Genomic DNA, 21,342 nt, shown 5'->3' with positions numbered 1-21,342 from the left:
TCAAAATACAAATCTCTTAAATATATTTTCTCTCAAAAAACATTTCGAAATTCTTTTTCCCCCGGTGGGGGTGCGGTGCGGTTTGAGCTGTGAACATTCGGGAAGTGCTAAGGCCAGTAGGTCACTAAATTCTAATCCACACATTAATCCAGTAGGGGCTGGTCAGATCAGTTCATCTTCGTAATTGACAAATGCTGAATTCAGGCATTCCTGACAGAGAAATATTTTACGTTCTGTGTCTGAATTCCTTTCTTAAGCAGTGCAGTGCTATGCATATTTACTCTGAAGTAAACTCCACTTCCAATCACGATTAACTTACTCCCTAGTAAGTATGTTCAGGATTTCAGCCGAGTGGCATTACCTTGAACCTGCTCTCGGAAGAACAGGCACACAAAGAACCCAATACTTTCTAGGATCTATAGCTGTGGTGTTTAGCTTTTGTGTCAGAATCCACCGATGGATCACAACCTGACCTAAAGTGGGTTGTAACAGCAGCACAGCCACTATAGAAGTTTACATTTAAAAAAATTAAGGGGGTTCAGGATTCAACTAAGTTGCTTGTGGTTCACTCGCGCAATGGGACTTTTCCTGCCCCCTCTCACCCCCCCCCATACCTTAATCCTCTAAATCTGCTCTGAAGGGCTGAGTTGGAGGGGAAATACAGAACAGGTTAATGGGGGTGCGCAGGGGGAGGAGGAAAGAAGTGAAAAGTCCCATTGCACAAGCAAACTTCATTCCGTGCAGGCATACTCCACTGAGCCACATTATGTTGAATTCCACCCTTGGTTCTTAAGCAATTAGCAAAGATGGTTGCAATGAACTGAAAATCTTTATTTAATATATTTTTAAAAAAACGTTGGTGAGAAGGTATTGAGGCTGAATGAAACTTTTACAGGTTTTTTAAGATAATGGCTTTTTTTGGTTAAGATTCCAGAATTTAGAAATATCACCTACAGTTAGAACCAACTTTATAAAATTGTGATTTTATGCCAGAACAATTCAGCTGGCAATTCCACTTGAGCCAGGAGCTTTATTTACTTTTAAATGCTTAATAACTCCAGCCCTTCATCTGATACTGGATTTTCTAGTCAGGCATTATGTTCACAGGTCAAGTCTGTATATTTATGATGGGTTTTTTTTTAAAATAACAACAGCAATGTCATACTGAATTTTCTAAAGTGTTTAGTTATTGTTAGAAATCCCTCAAGTAATGAGCAGTTTATTGTTGTGTAGTTAAGTGATTCCCTTTCCTCCCTATTTATTTGAAGGTATCAATTTCTTCCAATTATCTTGCTTTAATGACATCTCTAAAAGCTTATAACTTTTTTATTTGCCTTTCCAAAAACATTGCCGTCCTTGAAGCTCTGTCCTTTCATCCCTTCTCATTTCCTATAAATCGACTCTTCCGAACTTCTTCCAAATATTTACAATTCCTGGTGCTTCCATGTTGTTTGCATTTATTTTCTAACATTTCTGTTTCTTCAACAATAAAACATTAGACCTGCTTCTCACTGTGGTGGGGTAACAGAGGCTGGGTTGTAGCACGTCACATTGCCAATGGAGGTGAAGGTGCGGGGTGGGGGTGTTACACGATTGAATACTTTTCCACTCAAAAATAATTACTCCATGTAGAAAACTTAATGGTGAAGATATGCAAGAACCCTTCTCCTTGGTGCATTCATTTTGTTTGGAAGAGCATTCAGTTTGAGTTCCCCACCCCCGCAGTCTGAAGTGGTAAAGCACAAGCAAATGGCTCATTAGGCCTTGTTTTGCTTCATAAGAATAGTTTATTTACAAATTGCCCTCTTAGAGCTTTTCCTACCTTATAGATCATTGTACTACTAGCTCTGCTTTGATGACATGGGTAAAAAACCAAAACCCTGAGGCCATCACTCTATGTCATAGTATTCAATCACGGTGGCCATCTTTTCCTCCCAGCAATGGTCTTCCTTTGGGTCAGGGGATGGGAGGAGTCTCTTGTTAGTCTTCCACTCAGACCTTTCTCTCTCATGTGTGCCTTCCGCAGCAAAAGGAAGGGCAGTTCAGCGTTCTGCAGCTCGTGGGCATGCTACGCGGCATAGCAGCCGGCATGCGCTACCTGTCTGACATGAATTACGTCCACCGGGATTTGGCGGCTCGCAATATCCTGGTCAACAGCAACCTGGTTTGCAAGGTGTCGGACTTTGGCTTGTCAAGGTTCTTGGAGGATGATGCTTCAAACCCAACATACACGGGAGCCTTGGTGAGTTCGCGCTCAGGAAAAGGGCTTGTTCGCCACCCTCCAATATTCAGGCAGACAGGTCCTATAGGAACCAGTTTGTGTTTTGTCAAGGTCAGTTTTGCCGTCAAACTTCCACCTAAAGTGAAATGTAACCCAATTTTTTAGGGAGTGGGATGTCTCCAGACCAGGCAACTTCAAGGGAATCAGGTTATTGGCAGATTTAGTGTAACAAGCACTGGGTAGCCAAGTAAGGTGACCCCGCCCCATTCCATTCTTTTTAAAAAACGAAACTCACTCGAATGATTGGATTGACAGGTGCCGTGTGTACTAGCCATTAGGTGCCCCTTCCAGTCACAACATAATTGGAGTCTGGGAAGGAACTGGCTGTTCTCTGCTCCACCTGCAACCATACCAGAAACCTGCAGTGCCATCTTTTTCAGAGTTCACCTCAGGGCTGAAAGAAATGACTTTTGTTTTGAGAGGTGGGGAAAACACTATAGAATAGCTTGTGGCACTTTTCGAATGCAGAAACTGCAGTTGGTGCAGAATGTGTGGCACGATTGCTGACAGATCCTGTCAGCATACTACACCTGTACTCAGAACTCTGCATAGGCTCCCAATTTGTTACTGGGCCAGTTTCAAGATTTTATTACTGATATATAAAGCGCTTAATACCTTGGAGCCAGTTTACTTAAGCCTTGGTGATGCCTTGCCTAATATGTGCCTATTGCACATATTTCACAAATGTGATATAATGTGTGTTCCACATTTGTGAAGAGTCTTTTAGTGTGACAGCACCTATACTCTGTAAATCTATCTATTGGCAGTAGCCAGGCAATCTTACTGCTATTATTTTTAGAAGACATCTGAAGACAGCCCTGTATCAGGAAGTTTTTAATGTTTGGTGCTTTATTATGGTTTTATATGTGTTGGAAGCCACGCAGAGTGGCTGGGGCAACCCAGCCAGATGGGTGGGATATTATTATTATTATTATTATTATTATTATTATTATTATTATTATTATTATTATTTAGACACCTACTGAAAACTTTTTCCCACAAGGCTGCCTAGACTTAAAATTTAGTTATTTATGGTTGCTTTTGAAAGTTTTTGTGATTTGTATCTGTTTTTTATCCTGTTTGGCAGTTTTATTGAGCGTTTTTAACATACTGAGCACTAAAATCTTTTATAAAAGATAATAAAACACAGTATCAGAAATGAAGAATAATAAAAAGAAAGAAAATATAGAATAGAATACTTATGATCCTCACAAAACACAGTTCTTCAATAATTATTTTATGTATATTTGATTCTAACAGTTTTGTGGGTTTTGCTGTGTTTTATCAATTTATGTTCACCACTTAGAAATATTTGTAGACTACTTAATCAGAAAACTCTCTAAATAAGCAAATAGATAAAATAGCATCTTTTCTGCCAAATGTCAAGGCTGAATGTGCCTTAAGCACACTTGTTTTTGAGTTGATAAATATTCCCTGCTTACTCATTTTCTTCCTCTTCCTCCTCTAGGGCGGTAAGATCCCCATTCGCTGGACAGCCCCAGAGGCTATCCAGTATCGTAAATTCACATCCTCAAGCGACGTCTGGAGCTACGGCATTGTGATGTGGGAGGTCATGTCCTATGGCGAAAGGCCCTATTGGGACATGTCCAATCAAGATGTAAGTCCTAACATGGAGTAGATGCTGCTTTCCATCTATCTGTGGTGTTGCTGGTGGGAGACCTTCATCCATACCACAGTGGGACTATCTATATCCTGACATACATGTCTTAATGCATTGCAGGTCATCAATGCTATTGACCAGGACTATCGCCTGCCCCCTCCCCCAGACTGCCCCACTGTCTTGCACCTCCTAATGTTGGACTGCTGGCAGAAGGAACGGGTCCAGAGGCCCAAATTTGAGCAGATTGTCAGCGCCCTAGACAAGATGATCCGCAAGCCGTCTGCCCTCAAAGCTACCGGCACAGGAAACAGCAGGTGAGATGGACTCACAGGATGAAGGGCACATGGGATGGAAGTGGACTTTGGAGTACGATCTGCAAGCAGAAGGGAGGGAGGGAAGAGCTGCAATTCAGAACTGGGAAGCGGCTGGTATTTATTTGATGGGTTGACCTGGAATCTGGTGCCTCCCACAGACAAAAATAATTTTTCATCAAGAAACCCAAAAAATATACACAGACGTTACGTTCAAAATTATCACAGAAGCTCACTTTGCATAGTGATTTGCGACAGCAAAAGTTCTGTTTTCAGATGCTTTGCAGTGCCTGGGGATAGCACAGGAAAAGAAGTCATTTAACATTTGAGTTTGGGTGATAAGTAGAGATGTGAGTGTACGTCACAGCAATGTGGGAGAGGAGGGTGGTAATCATAGGATTGCAGAGTTAGAAAGGACCCTGAGGATCATCTAGTCCAGGGATGTCAAACTGGTCAACCGCGATCGACTGTTCAATCGCCGGGAGGTTTCGGTTGACCCCAGTCAATGTCAGGGTCTTTTTCCTTTGCGTGGGGGGGGGGAGAGCATCTGGCCCCGCCCTCTATCCACACATGATCGCTAGAATGGAAGACAGAGTTTTTGCTGCAAGGCTGATTGTTTTTTAAAAAGCTCATCAACTTTGATTTTCCTCCCTAAAAAAACTCAACAACTTTGACCTGAACCCCCCCCCCCCAAAAAAAGGGGTAGATCACTGCCAGTTTTTTATTCTGTGAGTAGATCGCAGTCTCATGGGAGTTGGACATCCCTGATCTAGTCCATGTAGGTCTGTGTTAATTATCCCTATACTGCTTATTGAAGGGCTGAAGTTAAGGTAGAGGAATAGTTTGCCTAAGGCCTCGGGTTATAATTGAGGTGAATTTGAACCAGTGCAGGAGTGCCAACTTGAATAAAATATTGGGGGGCCCAGGTAAGTTGATCACAAGATGTGCAACATGCACACCATTTGAGTGGTGGGCTGAAGGGACCCCAGCCCCTAGGAGTTGACTGATATGAACCAGGAATTTTCAGATCCAGAGTTCACACTCCCAGCCACCCCACACTACAGAAGGTCTGTTAGTCATAAAGATGCTGTGCTTCCTTAGTGGACCAGCAGCATGCAGACTCCCTGGGTCCCTGACTGGGATGCTAAGCAAGGAAAGTCCCTGAGGGGGAATGATACCTGCACTGAGCATGGTGTGGCTGAATGGGGCAGATCCCAGCAGGTGAAGAACGGTGAAGGTGCTGAAGGAGCAAGCAAAATGGGCAAAGGAAGAAAGGCTTTTCTCTCGGGGGAAAGTTGGGGAGAGTTCTCAGCATGAGCTGGCAAGGATGTGTTTGGAAGCTGCTGTGTTCCCATCTGCCTTTCCCAGCTTCACAAAGCCAGATGCTTGGTGTCCCGAGGGAAAGATTCAGCCCGGATTAGATGGCTCCAGATCTATGGAAGGAAATGCATCCTGTTAGCATGGAGGGATTTTCCCATGGGTATAACAAGGTTTCATCCTTCGCCGGAGGAGAGGAGGGCCTAGTTGGGCAGAGTTTATTTTTTTTAAAAAACTGATCCAGTGTTGGAAGAAGCCTTTACTTACAGCTCACTTTCTACGAGGAGGAAAAGCAGAAAATGCTGTGCCTTGAAAATTGAGTGGGGAGCCTTCAGGCTATGTGGTTTTCGTTCCTTTGAGTACCAAATCCACATGTTATGCAGCAGTCGCATTTTCTGCAGTTGCACCTGTATCTTATTGGTAATTCTTGCAGTAAATGTGCAAAGTGGAAACAGAAGGCACCCAAACCATCAGTGCAGTCCTAAACATGTTTATTCGGGGGGGGGGGGAGTTCCACTGAGTTCAGTGGAACTTCTTCCCAGCTCAGTGGATATAGGATTGCAGCTTTGGTGGAGGGGCACTGCAGGGCTGTTGTCAACAATGCCCCCCTTTTGCACACCCATTGCATGTTTGAGGATTCATATCCTTCTCCTTAAACATCCCAAATGGCTGCCTTTCAGTATATGACTATCGATATTTTCTTGTGCCCATTTTGAATGTATTTTCTTCTTCATAGACCGTCCCAGCATCTGCTGAGCAACTCACCCCCTGACTTCCCCTCACTTACGAATGCCCACGAGTGGTTGGATGCCATTAAAATGGGTCGCTACAAGGAGAACTTTGACCAGGCCGGCCTGACCACATTCGATGTCATCTCACGCATGACTCTAGAGTAAGAGCCACATCTTCTCTTGAGCGGCAGCAAACCTGGGCGTTGTACCCAACTAAATCTTTGCAAGTGCAGAAGGACTCCTACAAGCAGAAAGGAGCATCTCCCTTTCTCCCCTTCCTCTGTGTGCTTGGGGGAGGGGGTGTCTCCCAGGGCCCACCCCCCCCAAGCATATTTGGGAGCAGGGTGAAGAGAGGGAGTGCAAGTTCCATTGCACTCCCAAAGGTCATTTAGCAATTTCAGTTCAATTTAAGTTGGATACAATCCTGGGTTTCTGACGAAATGTACGCTTAATGGGAAGCTGCAACAGTATTGCCTCTCTGATGGATGTGCCTATATGATGCATATATTTGCAAACTCATATTCATATCCGTCGCATATTTTGTAATCCCAGAAATAAGTTAAAATAAGAGCTCTGCAGCTGCTCATATACTGTACTTAGTTCAGATTATCACGTAAAAATGCAGTCCTTCCTTCGTATCTTTAGGTAAAGGGACCCCTGACCATTAGGTCCAGTCGTGGCCGACTCTGGGTTTGCGGTGCTCATCTCGTGTTACTGGCCGATGGAGCTGGCGTACAGCTTCTGGGTCATGTGGCCAGCATGACTAAGCCGCTTCTGGCAAACCAGAGCAGCGCACGGAAATGCCGTTTACCTTCCCGCTGGAGCGGTACCTATTTATCTACTTGCACTTTGACGTGCTTTCAAACTGCTAGGTGGGCAGGAGCTGGGACCGAGCAACGGGAGCTCACCCTGTTCGTATCTTTACCTTTCCCTAGTAACACCTGTGTCATCACACTCTGTTGGGTTTCCCTTATCGCCCTTTGCTCTTTTTAACAGGGATGAACAGGCATCATCCTCTCTGTGTGTCCTAAATTTCTCAGCTCCTAAATTCAAATTTGATTCAGTTGTTTTCTAAAAATCATGTCCATATTGGAGCATCTGCAGGATGCTGTAGCTTCAACTTCCTTCAGTTCTTTTGCAGCTCCCCCACCCTCCTATATTAGTCTTGCAGGCATTTGTATTGATAAAACATTGCAGAAGAATTGCAAAGTGGATGTGTAGCAGAGCATTCCCAATGTCACATTCCTTTTTCTGGAAGGATTCCCTTACCTAACCATTAGCAAATTTCATACGAACTTCCTGCCTTTTATTTGCTTATTTAATTTTCAAACATATAAACCTTTTCTGTTGCTAAAGGTTTTGACTTGATGAGGAAAACCCCTCTGAAACACTATTTATTTATCTTTCTAAAAATAACCTATGTGAGTTTGGCAATGCAGAGGACAAAAGCCCCATCTCAGTTCTTCCTCCCTTTTCCCCCTTCTTTTTACTTCCAGGGACATCCAGCACATTGGCATCAGCCTAGTTGGCCATCAGAAGAAGATTCTCAACAGCATCCAACTCATGCGGGTGCATCTCAATCAGCTTGAGCCTGTTGAGGTCTGACACAGAGAGCACACGCCAAGGACTTGGATACTGAAACGAACCTTTTGCTGTAAAAGGGAGACAAGGGAGTAAATTTCAAGCATCAATGGAGGGGGCATGAGATGTTGCCCTCCACTTCACAGACCGGCGCTCTTGGAGATTTGTAGGGTTATTTTTTTGTTGTTGTTTGGGGTTTTTGTTTTTGTTTTTATAAAAAAACAACAACCCATAACTTGAGACACTACAAATCCTGCGGTATTTAGCTAAGGGTTGACTTGTACATTGAAGTGGGTTGGGGAATTAGTACACAGGGTAGAGCTGGAAGGATAGTTTTGGAGTTCAAAACGAACCTGCTGCCATTTCTATGCCAGGGCTAGCCAGCAGGCTTTGTACTTTGGGTTGGCAGCCTCTCAAAGGCGTCTCTTGAGCCGGATCAGGCACAATATAGAGTTAAAACTGAAAGCCGAAAGACTCTTGTTGCCAAAAAGAAATCCCTTTGAAGCTTTTGTTCCAACCAGGGGGATTTGGTTCTGAGAAAAACAACAAGCCTCACCACCCCACATCCTCGTTCTGGCAAAGACAGCTGTACAGTGACGCAAGATGGCATCTCAGACAGTGAGTTTTAGGCAGCAATCATAGGGTGTTAAAGCGGGAAGCAAGCAGATCTGACCCATTTGGGCACAATCCGCAGGGGTGGTCTCCAGCTCATTTTGAGTGGGACTTGCACTGGAGGACTTCACAGGGTGGGTTGGGCCCCATATTCATTAGGGAGGGGTGGGGGCATTTGGGTTTTCCACCTCAGGCACCAAAACATTCGGGGGCAGCTATAGGTCCTGCATTCATCCCCCCCAAAGAAGGGAACTGAGATAGCAGCTTTTTAGTAATCAGGTACTGGGAAAGGGATGCGATTCTGTTTAGAGAGCAGAAGGTTCCTTCTTGGCAGTTTCCAACTGGATATTCATACCACCAGAAATGAAATAAAATATTTGACAGAGGAATTAAGTGTGTTCTTTAGGCTTTATTAGATGAACACACGGATCTGCTTCTGATCCAATGCCAGCACTTTTTAGATGCATTGTTTGATGCTGAACTACATACAGGCAGCAGTGTGGATGGACCAGCTTGTACTTTGTATCATTTTTACCACTCACCCTCCTTAAAAAAAGTCCCTGGATCAGATGCAAAAGTGCAGAAAGATTTTTCACTCGACATGGAATACAAATGATCCCCTTACCTTGTGGTTATATGCAGGTGGTGTCCTGCTGGCAGACAGTGGGGTGGAGACGCACAGCAAATACACAAGCTGGTGGAAAGGCAGAATAAAAATCTGCAAAAGAAATAAATGCACTCCCAGGGACAACACAAGGTGAATGAGGAGGCAGCTCCCCAACAACACTGTGCAGTGCTCAGGAGGGGCATTGGACATCCAAGGAGATTGCATATATGTTGAGCATCATCCATGCAGCGTCAGCAGCGTAAGCTGCTGCTGAGTATTAAGGGTTTCATGCATGGAAGTCCATTTCCATGCCCAGCTCTGCACTGTGGCCTCCAGGTAATGCACTACATTTTAGCAGTTTGCCTTTAGCATTCAGTTTCAGTGAATGTATATCACTCCATCATGCATTTGTTGCAGGAGGTTGGAATGTGGGCAGAGGAGGGTATATCACCCCACAGCTCAATCAAATCTGTATGTATGCATTGCAGCAGATAAGGCAGGGACTCTTGAGTGATCCTGCTGCCCAAGGTCTCTGGAGTATAAAGGCGGAAGTAGTCACCAATTGATGCTGGAGAGAAATTGGCATCCAAGTTCTGGTGCACTAGAAAATGTTGGCAGTCATGTTTTTAAAACATTACAGTGTTAACGTTTGAACACGCAAAACGAGGGTCACTATGCTGTTATTGAGAGGATTCTTTCCAGAAAGGCAGCCTAGAAACATCTAAAATAAATAAAATTGTGCAGACGTAGCATTTTAAAAATGTATTTTGTAACAGGAGCTTCAGAGAAAATGTTCAATAATGGATCCATATGAACCCAGGACGAAGGATTCCGTATTTAACATAGCTCAGGTTTAACATTATAATTACTTGAACCAAGACATAGATTGCACACGCCATGTTTGCAAACAACACAATACAGAATGAACACCGCACTCTTGTAAAGTTACCCTCTGACACCAAAATTAAAGAATTGAAGGTCTCGGCAGAACATTCAATTGAATTTGACAACAGAGACCTAGGAAGATGAAGGCACAATTCACATGTACAATTAAACAGGGAAATGAGGTTTAAAGCACAGTATCACTAACAAGGAACTCTGGTGAGCACTGACTGGGCTGGTTACTAACCTCTCCATGTTAATTTTGTCCACCAACCTTTTCATAAACTTCAGCCACAATGGTAGGCAATGGCATTTTAAAAAAAGAATATAATTAATCAAATTAGCACTGATCTACTTTCTTCCACCAGAGAGGTGGCAATGCTGGCCCCAGAATGCTTCCTCATCTCACCCCTGGTAACGTATAGATAACTAAAACATGTCATGTGACTCCCCCTTATTGTAAGCTTCTGTACCCCTCTCCTCTACTTCACTGACAGGGTAGGAAACAGAAGATGCTACGCTATCTTGTCACGTTCCACATGTTAGTTTACTAGACAGGCCCCAAAGGGCAGACGAGATCCAGGGTTGCTGTTTCCGGCAGAAGCCGTGCAATCTCTGCATTGTCACATTTCACCAATAATAAGGCAGGCAGGCAGGAATACTGATCTCCTGGAAGAAACATTGAAGAGGAGACTAGAGATGATGAATGGGTTAAAATATAAATTGCACAAGGAACAGTCTGAAGCAGGGGTGGGGAGAGTGAGTGCAAGCAAGACTGAGCGGAGAAAAAGAGACACAGTGAGAGAGAGAGAACAAAGAGAGAGAGAGTAGAGCACAAAGCAACAAGCAGCCAAAGATGGAGCTCAGAACAAGAAAATGAAAAGCCGAAGAGCAGAAGACAGTACACAGAGCTCGAGAGAGTATGCAGAAAAATGACTCGCTGCCCCCAACCTGAAGAAAAGGAGGTTCTGATCAAAAGAAGCAGCCACAACTGACCTTAAATACACTCCTAAAATTAGAAAGCTGCCTGCAAACTGCAAAGCTATTCCCTTTTGCCATCCAAGTGCAGGGCCAGGAGGCCGAGGTTTCGGTTCCACAAGTCTAGATTTAAACTACGTGTTAGTAACTAACTCCATACTGTTCAGCTCTGCTGAGCAGTGCAACACATCCCCCAAGGAAGGGGCTGAATGTCCTTCATTTACCAGCTCCTAGGAGTCTCTGGGGTGGAACCAGACGCTACAAGGAGCAATTGCGAAAAGGGGGAATGAAAAAGTGCACAAAATGACCCATCACACACACACACACACACACACACACACACTGTTGCATGCTACACGTGACCAGGGTGAGAGGAGGCAAAGCAGCAGCAACACAAGACAGCAGCATCTCCATCCTCTCTGCCATAGCTGCTGTTCCCTGCCCCCGCCCCCCTTGGATTTAGCTTTCACTACTGGCATAGGAGTGGTGAACTGTATTCCAGCGGGACTAGCTTATTCCTTAGAATCTCTTCTTGTTCTAAACAGCCATATATAAACTTCTGGATGTTACCAGCTCTTGACACCTGGAGTTCCGTGAAACATGCAGTAGTGGCTGCAGGAGGAAATCTATTCTCCAAGAACACAAGAAAAGTTAGACCCAGTGTTCTCTCAATCACCACTCAAAGTATAAGATCTGCAACACTCGTGGGAAGTTCTAAAAAGAAAAGAGTCTGTCCTCGAAGGATGCTACAATCTTGGTCGTCTCCCAAGAAGTTCTTCTGGACTTGTGACAATTCTCTGATGTTGCCGTGCTTGCTTGCACTTCCACAAGAGAAGACCTTCCCGGGTCTTCTCCTTGCAGCAAATGTGGGCTCCAGACTATCAACAGTCATTTGATAGTTGTCAGTGCCAGAGAATTTTAAATAAGTGTGGCCATTACAATAGCCCCGAGTGGCCTCTAGCCCCTATGTCACAAGGAGACTCTTCCACAGGCACAAGGGCAATAGTTCCCGTGCTCACACATGGTAGACCTCTTCCTCTTCCATAGCACGGTTGGTGTATCCTGGAAGCTGGACCAAAGTGTTGCGCCTTATGATGTCCCAGCCGCAGTTTGAGCTCCTCCGTGATAAATTGGGTGTGTCAGAAGGAGTCCCAATGGGCACCTGCTTCGTTGAGCAAATCTGTCCGCCGTCTTCTGCCCCCACTGGCAATTTGCGCTTAAGGTACTTTTCAAAGGCATCCCTTCGGTGGGGCTCAAATGTTTTAGGCTGCTTCGGCTGCCGGTTTTCACAACGACTTTCAACCCTATAGGCAAGAGAGAAACAAAAAGAGGAAACTGTTTATTGCCCAGGTTTGGTCCTCATTCCAAGCTGAAGACAAACTGTGACTAACTGTAATGTTAAATCAGCATGGCCAACTGTAGCATTAAAAAACTTTTCAAAAACCCGAGCCAAGGTGTATGGGAGACTATCGGGCACAGTGTTGCCTTTACTCTAGACTCATAACTAGAAATATCCTTTAAGCTTAAAATTTTGTGAATTCTATGGAAGGCCTTCTACCTTTCCCCCATAACTGATGCACTATGTCCTTGTTTTTAAATTCTGAATCAGGAGAGAGAGGAAATCTGTTCTCCTTGCTCCGACTCCCCTAGCACAGCAGCAGCAAAGAGAAGGCAATCAGCTTTGGCCAATTTCTCTCCCCATCATCTGGCACTTTTACTATACAGTGCATAAATTTAACCTGTGGGATTCATTTGCACAAGATTCGCTGGAAGCTAAGTAGGCCAGAATTAATTATGCATGTGATCATGACCAGTAAGAGCTCAACACAGATTAGCAAAAAGACAATACAGCTATGATTATACTTCACGAAGGCTATTTTCTGAATGGCAGTTTACAAGAGCCCACTAACCCTGCTGGCAGGTTCATTCATTTTCCCTCCAAACTACAGGGGTGCAGAATCAGACAGTCACCAAGAATAGATTCCCTGCACAAATGCAGAATCCTCTACAGAGCCAGTGATATGCTCTACAGATATATATGATATGCTCCCATAACCCAGTACTATGTGCCACCCCCCCCCAAGAACAGGACTAAAAAGAACATGTCACACCCCACATTCCCCTCTCTTCCAAATGCTGTGCCAAAACCATTTCTGCATTAATATAATCATAGGATATTGGAAGTGTCTTCCATTTTCAGCGATTTTTCAAAACTTGTGGAAAAATACATCTGCACTCTTTCGGTGCTGTTGCTCTTCGTGGCTCCACTTTGCTTCTTCTGGCCCCTTGTAGTCTTCAGCTTCATGCACCCATAAGTGCCACTTTGTTCTGCTGGCTGTGACGGCAACCCACACGATTCATTCAGTGATACAGTCAAGTACCTGGATAGCTCAGTTGGTTAGTGTGGTGCCGATATTGCCAAGGCTGCAGGTTTCATCCCTGTATGGAACAGCTGCATATTCCTGCATTGCAGGGGGTTGGCCTTGACGAGCCTCAGGGTCCCTTCCAATTCTACAATTCTATGTAACAATGCTATGTTTCATGTGATGAAATCATGAGCATACATTTTCACACAGGGTTGTGACAGCCAACTGGGCAAATTCATCCGTGAGGGCAATGAACAATAAGGCCAGTGGTATTAAGCAGCAGCCAAGGGGGAGAAAAGAGGCACTGGAATAGCAGCAGAACAATGCAAATTATTAGTGTGAGTGCATTGGATTTTGAGGCTGAAGCCCAGGATCCCTTGCAGCAGAATGGGAAGGAGGGCCCTCAAATACAGGAGGTCTCTGGATAATCACAGTTTGACGGAAGTGATGCTGCCTAAAGAAAAAAGTGTCCGTGGAAGAGCATTAAGTCCATGGAGTAAAATTGCCCAACCTGCATCACTGCAAATGCACTATTTTCTGAGCAAATATTGAAATCAATGAACATTATTTGCAATCATCCTCTACCCCCCCCCCCCCCGTTTTGCTGGTTGCCTCAGATTTGACCTTTAAGAGTAGCAAACCTATCTGATGATGCAGTAAGGTTGCTTTGAGATATGGTGTTGTATTTTTACTCCTTGGCAGAGTCGTTTACAGTATGTTATATACAAATATCCCTGGGCTTCGCTGACTAGCTGCGGTAGTGAAATGGTCTGGTTACTAACCAGAAAAAAATGCGTTAACAGGCCACTTGTGCATTTGTCCCACAAAATGAGCGGCTCAACCTCTGTCTCAAAATGATGGCAGTCCTTTGGCAGTAGCCCCATTCAAGTGTTCTAAAAAAATTCATGCGATGCAGGGCAAGTGGGGCTGACCTACTGCTGTCCACATCACCTTCCCCAAGTTGGAAGGAGGGCACCTGAAGTACAGATCCTGCTCTCCTGGTGTAGGCCACAGATGACTGATTTAGAACCTGAGAAAATCAGGGTTTAACAACTTGTGGAGAACCTACACAAAGAGAAACAGCTGCACCAAAGATATCCTCCACATTTGTTTCTCTGTTGAGAGAAACGGGCAAGGTCTTCTCCCTCCTCTGCTTAACGTTTCCCACCATAGTTCAACACTCAAGGGAGATGCACAACTGTCAGAGCAAAGCTCTTCCACTTGAATGCAGCTTCAGTCTTACGACATAAAGATTATATGAAGCTTCCATTCTCAGTGGCCTGAAACTGTATGTCCGTCCAGGGGAAAGAAATGCTTCCCCCTTGCGTTCTGCTGGGGAAAGTACAGGGTGGCAGTGCAGAGATCAATGGGGCATCTCCAGATCAAGACAAATCACTCCACACTTTGTCATACCCCCTAGGCAAACTGGTAGAATTACCCTCCTTGCAAACGCAACTAATTCAATTATATGGAGCTATGAGAGGGACGGCCTCCTGCCTTTACCAGCTGTTACCATTCCTGTGCCAACTCCCGAAATTCAAGTTAGCAGCGAGTGCTGATGCAGTGCTTGGAGTGTCTCTGTGTATTGTTGAGGAGGGTGGTTAAGGGGGGTTATGAGCCCTGCTTTACAGAAGACAAATCTTCAATTTTGAAGGGCTGTCTGTTTGAAACTGAGGGCTGTCTAGTCCAAGTCTGGTTTAAAGATAAGGAACCAGAAAAAGATAGAAAGCAAGAACCTTGGCATCACCTATCAACACTTAGCAGAACCTGGAGAAACCACTATCCTGAGATGTATTACATTTCTATTAAAATTACAGAAATCACAGTGGTATCTTGGTTCTCGAATTTAATCCATTCCGGGAGTCCGTTCGATTTCCAAAACAGTTCGAAAAGCAAGACACAGCTTCCGATAGGTTTCAGGAGCTTCTTGCACTCAATTCGGAAGCCGCGTCAGACGTTCGGCTTCCAAAAAGCGTTCGCAAACCGGAACCCTCACTTCCAGGTTTGCAGTTTTCGGGAGCTGCTTTGTGAACAAAGTAGGGAAGCAAACTAGGGGCAAGTATTCATCATAGCAGTGATGAATGAGGCAAGCATGTCTGCACAAATCACTAGCCAGCAGTAGAATGAAGGCAATCAGGCCCCCATTCATTTTTATAAACGCCCCACCCTGCTCTCCCCCAAGCTGCTCTCCCCCAAGCCTTACTGTGGGGAAGGAAGAAGATGTACTGAGCAGCACAGTGCTCCAGCAAAGACCTGATGGTCCTCTCCTTCAGGGAAAATCGCACCCTGAGCATCTTATTCCAGCAGGAGGGATGACACTTGTAGCCCCACCCCATCTCCCACTGGAGGAGAAGTCCAATAGGTCTCTCCCCATGTTTTCAGATCCCTCTGCTTCCACATATACCCCTTCTCTTTCCCCCTTGGCCAGCTGTTCTTCCCAATGAGTGTTGCAAACAACCAGAGAACCCCCTTGAGGTTTCTGCATGTTTGACATAGACACTTGAGTGCAACTGACTTGTCAGAAGAGCATCTTGGTGTTGGCCCATTCCTAGATCAAACCATCTCCTAGATCAAAATGTGCAAATGACAAAAAACCCTAAATGTTAAATCCAAATATTTCAGCTGCCTTTAATCTAGCTGCCTTTTGCAGCTATTTTAATATGTGTCTGGCAATAGCCTGCAAGGGCAAGGCCACAGGTGGAACTTTTTTCCAGCCAAACTGCATGGGATTCTTTTAACTGGAGATGCCATAGATTGAACCTGGATATCAATGCAGGCACACCATGGACTCTTACCACTGTGATAAATCTTAAAGTGACTCTTCAAGTCATCTGGTATTCAGCTCTATTACCAGAAGATTATTTCCCTGGAGAGTTATGTAGGCAAAGCAGACACCCAAATACATCTCACCCAAATCGCATGGAAACTTCCTACAAGTGTGAATATAATCAATACATGACTGCAAATTTCACACATGGGTGTAGGTAAAGGTAAAAGGGTAAAGGACCCCTGGACAGTTAAGTCCAGTTTAAGACCACTATGGGGTTGCGGCGCTCATCTCGCTTTCAGACCGAGGGAGCCGGCGTTTGTGCACAGGCAGCTTTCCGCTGCTGCTCCCTGTTGAGTGTAACACATAGGGCTTACCCACACTTGCTCTTTCCAGGCAGAGGTCCACACTTTAACCTGTCTGTGTCTGAACAGGGTTTGTTTGTTTTTGCCCTGAGCTTCTCCCACAAAATACTATTAGCGCTCAATCAGAGCAAACGTCCGTTCGGGTTTTCTGCAGATTGATGTTTGCTCTGACTGAGCTTTGAAGCACAGGTTTTTGCAAGGAAAGCTCCAGAGCAACAAAATGGAAGTTTGGACTGAGAGATTTAACTCACAGACCATGCCTGGGAAGCCCAGGTTTGTTGCTGTGAAATGGACCTTGGAGAAAAAGGTAAACAGATAATCATCAAATCCAACAGCCTCTACACTAGAAAGGTGCAGAAAGCAATGAAAACCAAATGAAAATAATTAGAACTCAGCTTGCTGAATGGGAGTTTCCATTTCTCCAGTGCTAACTTTTAAGAGAAATGTTGTAATATTGCTCTAAGCACAACAGGTGCTCAGTTGCTAATGTTATCCTTCTGGATTGCAACCTGAAACCATTATAGTGTAATGTTTACATGAGATCCTGATTCTCCATAATTATTCGCCTATGTCACTTGTGGAATTTTCCAAATCGGCAAAGGGGTTTTTGTTTATTGTTTTTGGAAAGTTTGAACAAAATATGTTGAACTATTCCATAAACTGAAGGTTAAAGAGAAAAAGCAATATAGTTTCCACCTGCTGTGAAAGAAAAATATGGCCATTAATTTATTGGAAAGTGCTGCAGGGATCACAGCAGCCTGAAACTTAGCGCGGTCACAGTTTGCCTGTGTAACTAGTGTTGGCAAAGCTATTAATTTTAATAACACCAGAGGTTAGGAGTGTATCAGATGTACACATAGTACACAACAGAGAACCCAGTGCCAGCACAGGACATCTGGGAATAAGGTATTTGTGCATATGCTTCGATTTGCCGAAGTATAATAATTAACTCTCCCCCCCCCCCCGCCCCAACTTCAAATAAGATCTGCAAAGATAGGCAAATGTAGATCATGCTGGAATGCAACACACACAAAAAGGCACAAGGTTTCTTGTTTAGCAGCCACAACACAAGGGAAGAAACCCACCAAACCAACACAACACTGTGAAACAAAATAGAAAATTCTTTCCAGTAGCACCTTAGAGACCAACTGAGTTAGTTGGGAGTTGCCAGGAAATGTTACCTAAAGCAAAATTTGGCAGTGAATGTGGAGGTCCCTGCTTGGCCAAAACACCAGAGGAATTTTCAGGGCTCTAAAAGGGTTTCATAGGCAACAGAGTTTTGTTTTGTTTTTCAGATGGGGTTCTATACATTTCTTGTTGTTATACTGCCCTGGCATGGAGGGTAGGCACAGCCAAACCTAAAAACCGCTGCTGACCTGAAAGTTTTGCAAAAATAATGAGAGGAATTCAACATCACACTACGGCAATTGTTCCATCAGGGCAAGCATTTCGGCTTGTTAGACAGAATGACCCTCCCCCTGTGTGCTGTTCCTGGGGTTCTCCCATCCCCATCCCAAACTAAATTTGGGGGCACAAGAGAGGGAGGAAAAACCCATTGCACGAGCAGAAGCCCTTGCACAGGGCTTCTGCTGACAGGATTCATTAACCTGCCCAGTAACGAGAGTCCAAGGGAGTCTTTCAGAAATGTTTCAAGCAAAGGGCTGAGAAACTATGCTGCAATTTCCCACTGGTAAGGATCACTTCCTAAGTGAACTTTAATGGAAGCATTGCCTTCCCTTTAATAGGTTTAATACCCCCTTAGTGGTGTATCTGATTGGCCAGGGAGCATTCCGATGCGCTCACATCCACTACATGATCCCTCATTAGTTGGGACGCTATGAAGTAGACAGGCAGAAGGAGAAACAGCCACACTGAATCAGCAGCAGCCAGGGGTGAGGGTGGGGACCATGGCTGTGAACACACATTAAGAAAAGCAGGATCAAGGGGTCTCCCTTGGAGAGGTTCAGTGCTGTCACCTGTGGGCCAAATCAGAACAATGGATTCTTATCATAGTGTGTGTGTTAGCTGGCTTACCAATGCCAGGATGGCTCAGTTATCAACTACGTTTTTTCAGTGACCACTGTTAATGTAATTATCACCACCTGTACTTGGATGCAGTTAATTTTTCCTTTGACCTCACTGTTTACAATTTCCCAGACACAATCATGTATATCAGCAAGTGAGGACAACACTGCATGCAGACAATGGGGTGGGCTACAGTCTACAAAAGCTAATGTCATAATAACGTTGTTGGCGTTTAAGGTGCCAAAAGGTTGGTATTCAGCAGAGGAGATTTACAGGAATGACTATGATGGACAAGCCAAACCTACCTGAGATACCACCGGTCGCCCAGCCCATACTCCTGCCCCCAGATCCCAGACCGAGGCCAGAGGCATTGTGGGAGTTTGCGCTCTAGCATGACAGTAGTTGCAACAACCTGAAACACACAAGTTTGAAAAAGATGGGTCATTACACAGCTTCAATGGAGGGAGAGGGAAAGAGAGCAAACATCCCCTCAGTCAATTTCAATTTCTCATTTTTCCATTATTAAATTCACTTCAATTCCACATTAGTTTACTTAAAAAAAGGAAGTCCAGCATTTTTGTCTGCCATTTTGCCTAATGTTATTTGATTTTATTTTCTTCATACAACTTATATGGCATTTGATTTTTTTAAAAAACCTCGAAGCAATTTACAAAAAAGAATTAAACAATAAAATTATCAGTTGTTGTTGTTGTTGCTGCTGCTGCTGCTGTTGTTATTATTGTTGAATGCATGAATCACCACTCACCAGTTGGTTCCAAGGTTGGTTATAATTACAACAAATTAAAATTCAGATTTGAATACGTTATTTGCATTTTTATGCCCATGCTCATGGCTCCTTCAGGAGGAAGTGCCAAATACAAATTTAATATATAGAGAATTAATTATTAGACAGTTGTAAACATAAACAACGCAATGAGCTCAGGGAAAGGGGTCAACCATCACCTTTAGTTAACAGGACAAAGCATCAACCAATCACCTGGGCTCTCCAGAGTTCATCCCGTTCGTGGGCCACGCGCCAATGGGTGTCCCCCATCATGGCAATGAGCAAGTTGAGCATAAGGAGAGTGGCGATGACAGCAAAGGCAGAGTATGTGATCCCATACATGAAAGGCAAGTCCACTTCGTAGTTGGCAGGTCCATCAATGATAGTCAGGAAGAGTTCAAAAGTGCTAAAAAGTGCCATGGGGTAGTTGTAGAAGTGGCCCAACTCATCAGGGTCTTCTGTTTGGAAGATAATATAAAACGCTGGAAAAGAAAGAAGAAGAAAAAGAGTCAGATACTCCTTGCATCAATATTGGCCCATGCATAACGTGTCATATGTGAAGGGGATCTTTAGGTCATTTGCCTATTCTGGGCAATGTTGCATAGCTTTAGATTTCCTCTCGCTTTCTTAAGGGATGCTGCTCATTCACCCTTGCACTCTATGTCAGTGTTTTTCAACCACTGTTCCGCGGCACACTAGTGTGCCGCGAGATGTTGCCTGGTGTGCCATGGGAAAAATTGAAAAATTCAAGAGAATTACTTTATATATAGTCAATATAGGCACAGAGTTAAATTTTTAACATTTTCTAATGGTGGTGTGCCTCGTGATTTTTTTCATGAAACAAGTGTGCCTTTGCCCAAAAAAGGTTGAAAAACACTGCTCTATGTATCCAATGGAAGACCCTCCCAGAATGCACGGGTGTTAACAGTTGTGAAATCAAAGCTTCTCCCCTTTTCATTTTTTTCTTGCTTGAAGGCACGGAGCACTAAGAATTCTTAGTAGGCAAATATATTGTGTGGTTGCCTACATGAAGTGAGTGTAATATGTAGTCAGGCTCTTTCCCCAGGGCAGTGTGCAAATGATTGCAGCTGCAGCTTTTACAACCAAGTAAAACAATACCTGGTCATGCATACTTGCATTTCCTCATATTCATCTTTTATTCACCCCCCCCCCCACCTTCCCTCAGTTGTCTCCATCAACTGCTGACGTTTGGATTCTAAGCTCCTTGAAGCAGGACCTGAGTAAAAAATTGATGTATTCAACTCTGAAAAGATCCACATTTGGTGACTGATGCCCACACTCTGCAGCAGCTGTTTTATTACCGTTGCCCACAGCACCCTCTCAAAATGTTCAAATGTGCCCATTTGCCCTCAAAAGGTTGTGAGCCCTCACATAAATAATAGCAGCAGAGGATCTTGGAGAGCATTTTAAACTTTATTCTGTGATATTTCATTTCTAAATGACACAGACAAGATGGCCAAATTGCCACTGCCAGATACCATCGAAAATCAAGCAATGTTAAGTTAGTTAGGGTGCACAGAATAATATTAGAGCTGGAAGCAACCCTCTAGTCTAGTCCAACCCCCTGCAATGCAGGAATATGCAGTTGTCCCATATGGGGTTCGAACCTGCAAGCTTGGCTTCCAACAAAGTCATTATGTCATTATTACAACTTGTGCAATGGAATATCCAGTCCCTCTTCTGCCCCCTCCCATGCCCCCCTCAAGTCTGCTCCAAGAGGAGGGGAAATTTGTTGCATGAGAACCAGTCATTCTACAAGCAAAGACTTGGATCACATTCTACAAAGACTTGGCTCATCATAAAAACACTGAGTAATTATTACAATTGTTATAGTATTTTATAGGGTACAAATTTGCATTTAAATTCTCCAATGCATCATGTATGGTGTACATTATTCAACATTTATTTAACTTAACTCTCATTTATTTTAGAGATTGGGTGCTATTTTATTTTAATTTAATAGTTATTCTGTAGATAGAAGATTATGGCACACAGGCTTCTAGAACTTGGACAGTCCACAGCCAAGGACCATCTTTCTTGGGCTTCTCTGGCTTTAGCTCAGCTGATACAGGGCACCCGTTATCCTCCATCTG

General features: G+C 44.0%; 2 protein-coding genes across 2 annotated transcripts in view; one reads left to right on the top strand and one right to left on the bottom strand.

The window, feature by feature from the left end:
• LOC117061017 (ephrin type-B receptor 5) overlaps nucleotides 1–8,843 on the top strand; it is a 100,089-nt gene extending 91,246 nt beyond the window's left edge. The window contains exons 12-16 of the mRNA XM_033173678.1: nucleotides 2,027–2,242; nucleotides 3,750–3,899; nucleotides 4,023–4,216; nucleotides 6,267–6,422; nucleotides 7,758–8,843. Coding sequence (XP_033029569.1) covers nucleotides 2,027–2,242; nucleotides 3,750–3,899; nucleotides 4,023–4,216; nucleotides 6,267–6,422; nucleotides 7,758–7,866 — 825 coding nt within the window. The 3' untranslated portion in view covers nucleotides 7,867–8,843. The remainder of the gene's footprint in view (nucleotides 1–2,026; nucleotides 2,243–3,749; nucleotides 3,900–4,022; nucleotides 4,217–6,266; nucleotides 6,423–7,757) is intronic.
• Nucleotides 8,844–9,808: 965 nt separating this feature from the next.
• The window catches only part of LOC117061016 (transient receptor potential cation channel subfamily V member 6-like), a 71,717-nt gene continuing 60,183 nt past the window's right edge, over nucleotides 9,809–21,342 (bottom strand). Inside the window, exons 13-15 of the mRNA XM_033173677.1 lie at nucleotides 19,442–19,710; nucleotides 18,750–18,856; nucleotides 9,809–12,225 (exon numbers count right to left, since the gene is read on the bottom strand). Of these exons, the coding sequence (XP_033029568.1) occupies nucleotides 11,937–12,225; nucleotides 18,750–18,856; nucleotides 19,442–19,710 (665 nt within the window). The 3' untranslated portion in view covers nucleotides 9,809–11,936. The remainder of the gene's footprint in view (nucleotides 12,226–18,749; nucleotides 18,857–19,441; nucleotides 19,711–21,342) is intronic.

The sequence above is a fragment of the Lacerta agilis genome, chromosome 16 (assembly GCF_009819535.1).
Source record: "Lacerta agilis isolate rLacAgi1 chromosome 16, rLacAgi1.pri, whole genome shotgun sequence".
NCBI lineage: Eukaryota > Metazoa > Chordata > Lepidosauria > Squamata > Lacertidae > Lacerta > Lacerta agilis.
The sequence above is the reverse complement of the archived record's forward strand: the minus strand, read 5'-3'. Positions and strand labels throughout refer to the sequence as shown.